This window comes from Microtus oregoni, unplaced genomic scaffold (assembly GCF_018167655.1).
Source record: "Microtus oregoni isolate MIOR12 unplaced genomic scaffold, Mior012 000118F_ref0000498, whole genome shotgun sequence".
In the NCBI taxonomy this organism is placed as follows: Eukaryota; Metazoa; Chordata; class Mammalia; order Rodentia; family Cricetidae; genus Microtus; species Microtus oregoni.
Genome location: NW_024544747.1, coordinates 1,166,189 through 1,180,000, shown reverse-complemented (window position 1 = coordinate 1,180,000; position 13,812 = coordinate 1,166,189). Strand labels below are relative to the sequence as shown.

Here is a 13,812-nt window from a genome sequence, read left to right as displayed (position 1 = left end):
GAAATCCCAAGAACACAGAGAGTAGTACAAACAGGCACCCAGCCACCCTCAGCCACCCCTTCTGGGGTTTGCAGGGCAGAATTGGGCCTCATATCACCACAGGACAAAACACCCAGAGCTGAGAAGCCCCCTCTCCTTATGCATTCCACCTACTCGGCAGACTCACGTATCACAGATAAACCGGCAGCCGTGAGACGGCCGGCGCAGATGAGCCACTGGGAGGAGAACCACCGTGGAGACTTAGGGATCCCTGTGGTCTCCAAGGACTGTGTCCTTTGGGGCCAGGGAAGGGGAAATGAGGGAACAAGAAGTGGCTAAGGACTCCTGTAGGCCCCAGGGCTTTGTGCTCATGCTTCTCTGGATGTTCCCTTTCTCCTGCATGTACCGCTTCCTGGAATAGTGCTGAAAATACATTTACTGTGACTGAAGCCTGAAGGTGATCCGAAGAAAAGACACTGGGAGTTAGGGAGAAGCTAGTGCCACTGGGGCTGTGGATGTGTGTCTACACAATAAAAAAGTCCATCAAGAGGACATGGGTAGGGCTGTGTACTGGCAGGAAGAGCGGCTGGGGATTCCTCAGGACCAGAGTCTATGCACCTCAGGGGACAGAAGCAAGGACGGCTCGGCTGGTTCTTCTCCAGGCTGTGGTCATCTTAGTACCTGGTCCTGCGAGAGCTAGTGGTGGATGAGAAGCGGACACTAGAGCTGCGGTTGCCATGGCCACCACTACAGCTGCTGAAGCCACCTTCAGTGGGTAGTGGGCAGGGGATGCTGGGGGCACAGGCATCGCCCACCAGCACTGAGCCTCCTCTGATCCCAGAGCTCAGCAGGTCCCCACCAGCTCTCAGGCTTGAGGAAGTCAGAACCCCTCCAGTGGTACGGATGCTACTGCTGCTGGAGAAGGTGATCCCACTGTTGCGGGAGAAGCTGGATCCAGAGACCAAGGACTCGGGGCCACACAGCACACCTCCTCGAGAGCTGCTCACAGCTGTGGAGAAGGAAGGGAAGCAATGCAATACAGGACTCAGCAGCCGCTTGTCTAGTGGCTCAGAGACTAAGTCTACATGCAGATGGAAGGGGGAGGATGCTTCTCGAACCCTGGGCATTTGCCTCTGCCCACAAATAGACTGCCATTAATGTCTACAAACTACTATTTGTCTGTGTCCCATGTCAGGTGGATTTGAGAGGCCAAGTGAGATGTGTCACCCAGGGATTAGTGGCCTTCGTAGAACCACAGGGTGGCTTCTCTTTGGTTATATTGCAACTCTTGCTTGTTTCCATGTATCGAACAGACAAGAAATGCTGCCAGCGCACCTTGTCCTAGCCAGCCATCTCTGCCCGACTGATGACTGCTCTGCAGCCCCTCTGGGCTCCACTGGACACAGCCCCATACCTCAGGACTGGAATCCAGCTAAGCCTTGCTTAAAGCAGCCCTGAGTGTAAGCTTGACATTCTCTTCTCTGCTTTTGCACCAGAGTCCTTGCCGTCCCTGTGACCTCTGGGTTTGACCTCCTGCAGAAGAGCATTGCTGCCCCTTTGCCTCCCAACCAATCAGGGCTCTTCTCTGAGAGTAAATCTGGTGTACTCTGCCTGCCCCACCCCCATGGGTGTCCTTCCAAGATTAGCGTGGCACTGGCTAGTACTACCCTTCTCAAGAAGACTGGAGTTCCACAGCGCGGGGGCTCTCTCTGCTCTGCAGTGCCAGCGCATAGCACGCTTGCTGTGGGACCAACCTGTGCTCTGTTTAGAAGCAGCAGGGGGCTGGGGGAGGGGGACCACTTCCATTTATCATTGCCCCATCCCTGCAATCCAAATGTGAGTTTCTTCTTTGACACAGCCTTCCCATTCCGTTTAGGTCTCTGTGATGGCTGCAAACACAGCCTCTGAAAGCCACAAGTCTCTTTCCAGGAACCTTCTCCCACTTTGAAGGCCCATAAACCACTTTTATTCTTTGTTCTAGAGCCTCTGCGGAGGACAGGGATCCCATGGTCTGCGCCCCTGACTGTCTTGGTCAGACAAGCTATCTCAGGAGCTCCCTTAAGAAATGGTCTGAGAAAAGGCTAGATACTTACATATGTTTACTGGTCCAACACCTTCACAGATCCTGGAGAGAGAAAGAAATGAATGAAATCACATGTTTTCTGGCAGAGGGCTTCTTGTTTGGGTAGACAGGGACAGGTGAGTCTCACCAGCAACTCTTAGCGCAATTTTGGGACATACCATGTTTCTAGAGATTGCCTCTAAATTATTGAACTAAACTATTCAGCGACTTATTATTATATTTTAACCAATTAATCAGCCAGATAAAATGCCTATGGCCTGGTGCAGCTCGCTTGTAAACGCATTTGTAAGCACGGCCCCTTCGGATCCTGTGTCAGAAGCAATCGGCTAACATTTTTGGGAAAATGTATTGTTCAATCTAGAGACTGCTCATTCCAGGTTTCTTCACCTGGCTCCCTCCCTTTATTTTGATAACCTTTCTGTACAGATGACTTCACTCCTTCCTGCTCTCACCGGATCTCCTCGCCCTCCAGCAGCTGCCTGTAGGTGGCGATCTCGATGTCCAGGCCCAACTTGGCGTTCATGAGCTCCTGGTATTCCCGCAGCTGCCGCGCCATGTCCTGCTTGGCCTGCTGCAGGGCGGCCTCCAGATCTGCCAGCTTGCACTTGGCGTCATTGAGGGCCGCTTCGCCCTGCTGCTCTGCCTCGGCCACGGCGGCCTCCAGCTTGGTACACTGCAGGGAAGGGAGTCTGCATGTGGGCTTTGCTAGGGACGCAGGGTGCTCCCAGTGGGCTTGGCAATGCTGTCCTTACTGATAGGGGTGAAACCTACAGCCAGGCCTGGGTTGAAGCTCTAGGTGGCTGCTTTTCCAGGGATGGTGACTGTGGTCAGAAAGGGGTGGAGTATTGCTTTTCTCCGCTCTCCATCCCCACTGGGTTTCTGCTGCCTTGAGACAGACCTGAGGATTCCAGTCTTCTGTTCTTTCTACCTCCCCTACTCAGGCCTTCCTTCTGGTCCATGTTTCTCTTTTCTTGGAAGTTTTTCTGGACAGCCCTCTGGTTTTGTGTCTAGTAGGTCTTGATGGGTCCTTTACCTACCAGACTTGAGGCTTCTCAAAGCCAAGGACCCCGACTTTTCTCTCTCTGTAGCTTTCTCTCCTTTCCTTTCTCACCTGAGCCTTGGAATGTTCAATCTCTGCTTTCAGCCTCTGGATCAGCCTGGTCAGCTCATTGATCTCATCCCGTGTGTTTCGTAGATTGTCACAGTGTTGGCCAGCTGTCACCCGCATCTCCTCATACTAGGAGCAGAATGCAGTGTTTAGACCACATGAAGTCTGGGTTGAAGACCTTAGACTAAAGTCATCACCCCAGGGCACCTGTCCCCCTCCCCCAGTCTCCTGTTGCCTTGGTCTGGTACCTTAGTCTGGTACCAGGCCTCAACATCAGCGCGGCTGCGCCTTGCCACCTCCTCATACTGGGCCTTGACTTCAGCTATGATCCCATCCAGGTTCAGGTCCCGACTGTTGTCCATCTTCACAATGACAGATGTCTCTGAGATGTGTGACTGCAGCAGCTGGATTTCCTGTATTGGAGAAGCAGCAAGGCAGAGGGACTCAGTGATCCATTAGCAGCTGGGACTCTGTCACAGTGTCCCCTGTGAATCAGAAACAGGGAGCTTTGCTTCTTGCTTTCTGACATTGCAAGGCCTGCCCCCATCCAGCCTGAGACTCAGAAAAAAAGGCATGCTTGAGAAGCAATTGAGTCTGATTTTAGAACCCTTGTCATATGCTTAGAGCATACCTCTGGGTACTTGCTCTGGCTTAGGTGACTATCAAAACCAGGGGTACCTCAGGTGACCAGTGACGGCTGCTTAAATTCACGTTATCTACCCACATGGTGGCTGGACTGGTCAGGGTCCATTGAGAGGGAGCAACATTTTAAAACACAGTGGAACCTAGATTCTTAGATCCAGAATCTTCAGAGAACCAGAGTCTCCACCCTGCTGAGACCTTCCCCTGCAGCTCTGGCTGATTCCTCTTCAGCCTACACAGGCCGCGTGGAGACAAATGGCATTGGTTTGGCTAGTCAAATCAGATTCATGTCTCTCCTTCTGGCAACTCATTTTGCCAGACTTTCCAAAACCCATCCTTTAGCTTGGCCTATGAAGATCTAGATGACAGGTGACAGGCGGCCATTGTCAGGTCTAACATGGCCGTGGAGATGCCTTGTGAAGTCCCTGACCTCCTCATCCCCCAGACAAGGTGACAGCACACAGGTCTGCTTAGGAGTGGAACCAGATGTAGAAAACCAGCACCCAGAACCCCAAAGGCCTGACTCAGCCTCCAGGGCGTGCAGCCTGAGCAGTCTCATGCTGGAGTGCCTAGAGAAGACGACTCTCACCTCCAGGTACAAAGCCTTCAGGAATTCAAGTTCCTGGGCCAGGGCATCCGCATTGGCTTCCAGATTCGATTTATTCAGGAAAGCTGTGTCTACATCCTGCGTAAAAAGGAAGGATGAGATCACTGCCTCTGTTATTCACCCTTCCCACCTAGAGGTCCAGAGCTCGGCAGGAGGAGCCATCCGTTCCTACTGTGATGGTCCCTCTTCCCCTATAGCCATGTGGAAACCCACTTAAAAGCAAAGAAAGGGGCCATAGAGATGACTCAGGAGGTGAGTGAGAGCTTGCCGTGGAGCCTGAAGACCTGAGTTCAATCCTTGGGTCCCACATGGTAGAAGGAGAGAATCAACCCTCCCAAGCTGTCCACACATGCACCATGGAGTACACGTGCCCTTCCTGTGCACACCAAATAAACAGATTTTTTTAATTACCAAGAAAGCCTTGGTAATTCAAGAAACTTAAGAGTCCATCTTTTTCAAACTCACAGCACCCAAACTCAAATAATCTGTGGTCCAATCAAAACTTTGAAGGGAACTGGATTTGATCTTTGGGGTTCTGTTGTTAGATGAGCAGTTTCAGTCACTGTAGGGCTGTATGAGAAGTTGCTGGGGCTGGGGCTGGGATTCTGGAGAATACATGACTCCACACAGAACTTCCCTTGGACTCTTTGCTGGGCCTTACCTTCTTCAGAGCTACAAACTCGTTCTCAGCGTTGGCTCGGCATCCCACCTCCTCTTCATACCTGGGAGCATGGAGGAGAGGGTAAGCCCTCACTCTCATTACCCCTAAGCCCTCACTAATCCCTCAACATGATCCTGGTTTATTGAGGAACATGGTTCTCCATTGCTACTCACAGTGTAGTATCTGTTAGTCCTCTCTTTAGAACTTTCTCTAAGCTAGTGGTCCTCCAATTCCTTTACTTTCTTAACTTGGATTTAGGGTCTGAAAATCTGGACCTTCCTACACTTCTCTGTGAGAAACAACTCAGGCATTGCAGCTGAACACAGAGAAGGTAGGACCTGACACAGTGCTGAGTGTGGGGGCTTCTTTAAAAGCGAAAGACCTTCTTTCCAGAGTCGATTTAGTCACTCCTACAGGCAGTGCTAAGAACGTCCCCCACCCCACGCCGTTCCAAATCTGTTTCTTCCGCACAGAGGACCTCCTTGTCTCATTTCTCACACCATTGTCCTCCTTGCATCCTGAAGCTTGGTTTTCTAGGCAATAACAATCCTATCTCATCTGCACTGGGCTTCTGCTTCTGGAAATACAGTGCCCAGGTGTGGGCAGCCCAGGTATACTCACTTCTTCTTGAAACCCTCAAGGATGTCCTGTATGTGGTTCCTCTCAGCCTGCAGCCGAGCCTGGTCACTGACTAGTACATCCAGCTGCCTCCTCAGGCTGGTGATATAGTTATCGAAGAGAGGTTCCAGGTTGCTGCGGGCACATTTCTGGTCTTGGAGGAAGCTCCATTTTGTCTCTAGGAGTTTATTCTGTTGCTCCAGGAACCTCACCTACATCCAAGAAGCAAAGGCAACACATTAAAGGGCTTGATAGTGCACCTGTGTAGGCCAGTTCTCCAGATGGCCAGTGAAGACTGTCGTGTATTATCAGTGTTCCTCCTTCTGCTGGCGTTCCTTGTGCCTCTAACTCATCAGAAGCCAGGAGGACAGGTCTATGACCCTCTCCTCACACACAGCTACGCTTTGCTACAAAGACATTTCAGCACCACTTCTCCCCTCCACACCAAAGCAAAGTGTCCGGCAGTCACGAGGAAGCTCGAAAAATGAGCTTCGGCTGGGCTTGCCTGTATCTGAGACCAGATATCGGCCAACCCCAGCAGAGTACACGGAGCAGCGACTACATTGGGGGTCATTGTGCTAGAGAAATTGGCTACCTGGGACCGTACACCTTGACCAGCATCTCCAATATTCTATCGCTGAGCTCTTTGGCTCCAAGGCAAAATGAGCTCACAGAGGTTCTTTCCTGCCTCTAGAGACCAAGCCTCGTCTCCATGCACACACGGTCAACTGGGTCTCTGCTTTTGTAAAATTCACATCATTATTTCTGTATATCAGCTATTGATGGCCATCTGTATTTTCCTCAATCTCAACCAGATTGTGGTAGCCTACGTTGGGTGCGTGAATTCTTTGTCTTTTACATGAAGATCACGCCAGTCCATTCTCCACTCTCCCGAGGCTAAATGGATGAGACCATATGCCTTAGGAACTATAAAAACTCCCTTCAGAACACTGTGATCTTAAAGGATGAAATATTTCACACAGGAGCCAATCGAACACCTGACTGAAGCCTCCACCTTTGTAGGAGACATTTCCAAGTAACCAAGAAATAGGGCTTGGTTTGCCCATATCCCCGTTGGTTTGGCTGGACCATCTTCCTTTTCTCCAGAATCTGTGGCCAGTGTCTTAGTCTGTCTCATCATGCAGCAGTTCCTCTGGTTTGTCTATTCTCAGTGAAGAACAATCTAAAGCCACCAATCCCTCAATAACTTTGGCAGATGCCTTAGGTACAAAGCAATGGCTCAGACCAGGGCCAGCTCTTTTGAAAGGGAAGAGCACCCTGGCACCCTTAACTCTCAGTGCCTATCCCAGGGGTCATCCAGCAAGGTACCTTGTCAATGAAGGAGGCAAACTTGTTGTTGAGGGTTTTGATCTGTTCCTTCTCATCTCTCTTCACCCTCTGGGCGTTGGGGTCGATCTCCAGATTGAGGGGAGTCAGCAGGCTCTGGTTAACAGTCACAGCTGTGATAGCGGGGGCCGATGGGCCTCCAATTCCTCCAATTCTGTAGCCAAAGCCAGGGCCTCCGAAACCATAGCCAAGGCTACTGCCAGCTCCAAACCCCAGGCCAACACCACTGCTGGCCCTGAAGCCCAGACCAACTCCACTGCCATCACCGAAGCCAACTCCAAAGGCAACTCCACAGCGGATAGGACGAGAGCACCCAACTGCGATCCGAGGTGAGGACGATCCAAAGTGGATGGCACTCTGACTACCAAAGCCACCGAAACCACGGAAGCCAGACCCGCTCCTGCAGGAGACGGAGCTAGTCCGGAAGCGGTTCAGATTCGGAGGGGCCATTGCTGAGCAAGAACTGAAACGGCCCACCCGATGACCAGAGCTGACTCGGTAGGAGCGGCAAGACATGGCGGGCGGCTTAGTGGGTGACAGCTGAGGAGCGATATGCAGTGGGGTGAGCTGGAGCTGAGAGTCTCTGTGAGGCTAGTGGATCCCTCTCACCCCTTTTATGTGTGTGTGGACATGAGGATTGGCCTCATAAAAACAAAAAAAGCCATTTAAAAGCATTTATGAGCTTGGGTAGTTAGCAGAAACTCTTGTCTATAACATCTTTCACAGTGAACTAATTCAGGCACACCTAGTCTCATCGGGATGCGGGCTGGAGAAGGTAACCTATAAATATTAAAAACATATAAACACATAAACATTATAGTCTTATTTTCCCTATAAGTCCACCACAATTGCCATTATGGGGATATTAATTTGCCTTGCTCGTAAATACAAAGGCCCCCCGCCCAAGTGTGGCTAACCACCAGAGAGTCAGAATGTCAACAGTTCCAGGCAGAGGTTCTGGAGGAATGTGGGTATCCAGTGCGAATTCTCCAAGGCAGGAGGGGTGTGCACAGGAGACATGGTATCAGTATGTACAGCTCAAGGAGGAGATCCTACAGAGAGAAGAGAGCTCCTGCACCTGTGCGGAGAGACGCAGTGCTCAGAAGGCCCTGGCAGGGTTCTCCCTTCACGGTCTGGCTGTTTTAGAACAGACCTCGCTGAGGCCTGTGTGGACACATTCCTGATTTAAGACTCTCAAAGGGCATTTCTTCTTCAGTATCTGCTCTGTCCCAGGCAGCATGTGTAGAGTTATCTAGAGTTATCCACATAGCTTGGAGCCTCCACCTTTAAGCTCCAGGCATATCCTAGAGCTGAGTTACAGACCTATCCTCACAGGTTCCTTGAATCATTCATAATTTTTTGGTTGGGTTACAGAAACAAAGCAGAAAGGACCTGGATAAGCCAGTGGAGTTGATCACAGCTGGCAATATTACAGATATTCAGGACTGCAAGCTCCAGCTCACTTTTTACATTGCAGTGCCTGGCCTTGCTTTATGCTTGGGGGAAACATGTGCTTGAATGATTGGGATAGCTATTTATCTATCTACATATACGTATATGTATATATATAGTATATATATGTATGTATATGTGTACATATGTGTTTGTGTTTCTGTGTGTGTTTGTGTGTGTGTGTATACACCAAGTTATATCAGTCTTTTTCTGTCAGCTGTTAGTCTAAAGGAGGAGAAGAAAAATAAAGAACAGGAAAATACTTCTAGTAAGGCTCACCAGCAGCTTCTATTGCGGCCTCCATGGTCTCCCTCACTCCCCTTTATCTTCCAAACACGGCCTTCTCTCTATTCCAGACACTGTATTCTCCAACTCCTTTTGAGTCTTCTTAGCCAGTCACGTGTCCAAGCTTTACATACCCAGCGTCCCCGGGGCAGCCTCTGACTGTTTCTCCTCTTCGCCCGTGATCACCCCTTGGTGACATCACACAGACTCAGGGCTTTAAATCCTCTGCCTGTCAGTGAGCACCAATGCATGCCTGCATCTCACACTGCCCCACACGCTGTGTCCTCTTGAAGATTTATTTTATTTTTAGTATATGCCTGTGTGTGTGTGTGCCTGTGTGTGTGTCCGTGCCTGTCTGTCTGTCTGTGTGTGTGTGTGTGTGTGTGTGTGTGTGTGTGTGTGTAAGGTATGTGCACGAAAGTTCAGGTGCCCATGAAGGCCAGAAGAGGATGTTGGATCGCTTGGAGCTGGAGTTAGAGTGGGTTGTGAGCTCAGTATAGGAGCGAGGAATGGAGCGTGAGTCCTCTGGAAGAACCACTGGGCCATCCTCCCAGATCCACAAGCATATACATTAATCAATAGCTCCATTTAGATATCAAACAGACACCTCAAGCAATGCATCCCAAGCTTCCCCCAGTTCTTTCTACTTCATATTTCTTATTCTCCAGTCTCACTGTCTACAGAGCCCATGTGATAAGCTTGGAACCACATCCTGTTTCATCCTTCATCCACACCTACCGTCAGCAGACCTGTACCCCATGTGCTACAGCCCATGGGGCTGTGCCAGCCGGGGTCCATTGCTTGCTCCTCAGTGGGTCTCCTGACTCACATTCCTGGGATGTCTCTGGCTTTTGACCCTGTTCCTTCAGACCATTCTTAACACCATAGTGTAGGAGTCCTTCAAAGACCCTACTTAACATGCCATAGCTTTGCTGAGGGCCTTCAGAGCCAGTGCCTCTCTGGAGAAACTCTGAGGTCCCCTTGCCAACACTTTTGCCCCCGCCGCCTCATTGCTTTTTGCCCAGCCCCCTGCTTTCCCACCGCTCAGGAGGGGCTTCCCTGCTGCAGACATTTATCCCTTCCTGTTTCTCTTTGTTCGTTTTCAAGACAGGGTTTCTCTGTGTATCTCTGGCCATCCTGGAACTCACTTCGTAGACCAGGCTGGCCTTGAACTCAGCGATCTGCCTGCCTCTGCCTCCTCCAGAGTTCGGGGACTAAAAGCGTGAGCTACCACATTTGAGCTCTCGTGCACTCCTTTCCCCTGGGGCTGTTCATCCTGTAAGAGCTCCGTGCACTCTTCCAGGTCTTTATCCATAGGCCACTTTCTCATCTGCTGTTGGAGTCCCCTCGCCCCCCCCCCCCCCCCGCTTCCTCCTTCCTAAGAACTCCTTACCACCTGAAGTACTCTCTGCATCAGCTTGGCTGCCATCATCTGTCTGCTGTATGCCCTGTCAGGAGAGCTAGCTCTAGGAAGCAACACTACCATGTGTTTCCCGCACTGGATGCTTGGGGGGGGGGCATGGGTAGACATGCTGCTGGGTTTTGTTGAATCAATGAATGCATCTCAAGAGTTAAACGTAGAAAGACAAAGCAGACAGAGAAAGGATAGAGGGGCATTTGGGCATTTGGCTCTGTGGTTTTTTTTAGGCAGAGGAGCCTCCCGGCATTAACATGGGAAGATACGGCCCTGGAGACGGTGGCGGTACAGAAATGTGGGGGCTCACAGGATGAAGTCAGATCTTTCTCCAGCTTTCATTCTTGGAGTTTGTGTCCACCTGCTTGTCTCGAAGACTAGCAGTCATAGGAGAATGGGAAGAAGACAAGAGAACCCCACTGGAGCTGGACAGGTAGCAGGAAGGACAGAGGAAGGAAGGCTTGAGTCAGCTGGTGGAGTCTGGTGGACTGGCTCTCCCCACTCTCCCCACTCTCCCCACTTGCAGCAGTGTGGCTGTGCACAGGGTGCTCTGGACAGGTAGCTATGGTAACAGCAGTGCTATACACAGAGAGCTTAGAAACAAGGACATTACCGATTAGAAACCCCGGCCTCAACACTAACACACCCTAGCCATTCTAAATAGTGTAGCAGTCAAATATTACCCTGGTACGTGGTGTGCCTGTGACTTTCAGGGGCCTGGTTAGCCTGTCCGAGTCCAGTTTCCTCATACTTGTTCTTGGTGTCGGCCCTCTGACCCAATCCTCCCTCTACTTCTGATGAGCCCCCACCCCGGCTTCTGTACTGTACCCCACATTCCCATGGCAAGATGCTCATCACCCCATTAGGCATTCCTGGGGTTCCTGAGCGGGAAAGGTGGGAGTGAGTGACTGGGGCCAGTCAAGCACAACCCTGTCACCATCAGCACTTTAGAGTTCTGAGACATCATTTCGCCACATGATGCGTAACACAGTCCCGAGTGGTGTTCTCGGGAGAGGTGGGTGGAGGCAGGAGGAGAAGTCGCCCTGACAGCTCTCTCCAGGCAGGAGGTTTTGCTGCTGCGACGGTTTCTTTTGTCAGGAAGCCTGGGTGTAATCCCAGAGACCTGCCTCTGCTCAGCAGTGTGACCAAGCTTTGATTGCTGGGTCATCATGATACTATCTGTGGCATGGGAGGAGAGGGGAATCCCCTCCTAGCTATCCAGGCAAGGTCCAGGAACCCTGGGTAGGCCAGCCTCGGTCTGCGGGTGTGTGTGGGAATGGCAGGAGGGGAAAGCCCAGATGCTGAGGAGGCTTTGCTCAACTCCACCTTCTTCAAAGTGCTTCCTCTTTGCCTGGGCATGAGTTTGTGCTAGCATCAGGTTCTGCCGAGAGATTCTCATGTTGAGACCTGCTCCAGCCCGGAAAGCCAGCTCCAGAGTCATGCCCCCTCCCCCAACCCCCGAAAGTGGCTGGGCGGGGTGGAGGTGGAAGCCCATTGTCCAGCACCTTCTTGTCTATGCCCTCTCAGACTGAGGACCCAAAGTTTCCCTAGAGGAGGAAAAGTGACCCCTTTTAATTGGGTGACACCCCTACCCACCAGAGGGATATGTTTTTCAGGTTGGATTCAAATTTCTTGCCTACTCAATGTAAGCTCCCCAGAGTGGAAATGTTGCTCCTCTCAGGTATGACACTCAGATAGATGGCTTCCACATTTTCAGTGTGTGCGCTGACACCTGCTCGCTCCGTTCTGGTGACCCAGCTTCCCTTCCTCTGCTCAGTGTCTGTGCCTCTCCTCTCCTCTCCTCTCCTCTCCTCTCCTCTCCTCTCCTCTCCTCTCCTCTCCTCTCCCCTCCCCTCCCTTCCCTTCCCCTCCCTTCCCTTCCCCTCTCTTCCCCTTTCCTCTCTTCTCTTCTCCTCTTCCCATTCTCTTCCCTCCCTTTCTTTCCCTTCCTCATCCTTTCACTTTACTTCCCCTCCCATATTTTTCTCCCCCTCTCTTTCCTTCCCCTCTCCGCCCTTCTCTTCTATCACTCTCCCTCCCCCATTCTGTACTGGGGATTGAACACAGGGCCTTGCGTATGTTAGGCAAGTACTCTATCACTGCGCTCTGTTCCCACTCCCCATTCCATTTCGGTACCCAGGCTGGCCTAGAACGACCTGTACTCCATGTGAACCCTGACTCTGCCATCCTCCTGACACAGCCTCCAGGGTCATATTGCCATTCCTGAAGCCATTGTCTCAACCCAAGCTCCTGGGCTTCCTTCTGTATTCTCGGTAACCCTAGCTGAAGAGAGGCAGCAGCAAGAGAGCCTGGGGCCACAGAGGTGATGGCATGAGGAAGAGCCATTGGGTTAGGAGCAGAGTATTCTGGGAACAAGCTCATGGAGCAGGACAGGGAGAGGAACACAGTCTTATGAGATGCTCAGGAAGACAGACACAAGGGTATCTCCCATCCTCCTCACGGGTCTGCCTTTACTGGGACCTTCAATGAGGAACTAGGATTCCTGCCACCCAGCAGGACTGGCGATCCCTCTTGTTTCCCAGCACCCAGGGGTGCTGCACAGATGGGAGGTGTCCCCAATAGTGTGGAATGAGAACTACCAGGTCACCACCAGGGGGCACTTTATGCCTGCTCTGAGTCACCTCCCACAGTGGAAGGGAGAATGGGTTACTGTAAGACAACAGGAAGTGCCTGATTGCTGAAATCAGGAGATGTGCTGAGTCTCTGAGATGGGACCAGGTCTGAGTCAGGTGCACACAGCGGGTTGTGCTTGCTGGGGAGCTCCTTCTCCAGCAGGCAGGTCTGAGTCAGGTGTCCACAGAGGATTGTGCTTGCTGGGGAGCCCCTAGGAACCCCATTGACCTAGAACTGGAGTCTGACCCCAGGCCAGCCCTTTTCCCAGATTCCTGGCTTAGTAGCCAGCAGGGAGCACGGCAGGCACAGGGACAGGGGCACAGATGGAGGTTCTGTCTCAGTATGTGAAGGGTGAGCCCCAGACCCACCTCCTGAGTCTCCCACCAGGGTTCTCTCCCCTCACAATCCTGCAGGGCTCTGAGGCTCGGGGTTGCCTGCCACCTGCTCCTCTCCCCGGAGAGCTTTGAGTCCTGTTGACTAAAGTCAGACCTTCAGTTCCGTGCCCCCCACCATCCTAGCTCAGCCACCCCAGCTGTATTCAGTGCTCCAGGTCTGTGCGCTCATGAAACTGCCCTCGATTGCACCAGCGGTCAACATGCAGCACCACGCACACAGCGCCATGCTTGTTTAAGGGGATTTGACAGAGTTTCTGTCTAGTCACAGGCGTTTGCAGTTGTCCTCACTGATACGGAACACTTTCACCACACCAGAAAGAACCTTTTAGCTACTTCCCTGGTTCCTAGCGTCCTCTCTGGCCGGCTGCGCTTAGCAACTGCCCTCTGCCTTTTATCTCCGTGGATTTCTCTATTCCATTGCATGCTTCAAGATTTGCCCATGTTGTAGCATGCATTAGCACCATATTCCTTTTCAAGGATAAAGTCGTATTACACTGGCTGGCTGGGTCACTGCATTTTGCTCATTTGTTGATGGATGTTTGAGTTGTTTCCAAATTTTGGTTATTCTGAACATTGCAACAATTGTG

General features: G+C 51.6%; 1 protein-coding gene across 1 annotated transcript; it reads right to left on the bottom strand.

Annotated features, from left to right (window-relative positions):
* Positions 1 to 653: 653 nt before the first annotated feature.
* On the bottom strand, positions 654 to 7,561 carry Krt84 (keratin 84). Its single transcript, XM_041645937.1, has 9 exons — positions 7,028 to 7,561; positions 5,702 to 5,910; positions 5,081 to 5,141; positions 4,402 to 4,497; positions 3,419 to 3,583; positions 3,174 to 3,299; positions 2,515 to 2,735; positions 2,073 to 2,104; positions 654 to 988 (listed from the first exon to the last, which is right to left on the bottom strand). The coding sequence occupies exons 1-9, from the start codon at positions 7,559 to 7,561 to the stop codon at positions 654 to 656; spliced, it is 1,779 nt and encodes a 592-aa protein (XP_041501871.1).
* Between the last annotated feature and the right edge of the window lie 6,251 nt (positions 7,562 to 13,812).

Bases quoted from the DNA above. Each gene is read 5' to 3' on its own strand.
- Krt84 (XM_041645937.1), bottom strand. From the start codon at position 7,561: ATGTCTTGCCGCTCCTACCGAGTCAGCTCTGGTCATCGGGTGGGCCGT. The intron at 2,736-3,173 runs GTGAGAAAGGAA...CCTTCCCTGCAG, and splicing joins TTGAACATTCCAAGGCTCAG to TGTACCAAGCTGGAGGCCGC. The intron at 989-2,072 runs GTAAGTATCTAG...CCTTCTCCACAG, and splicing joins TGTTGGACCAGTAAACATAT to CTGTGAGCAGCTCTCGAGGA.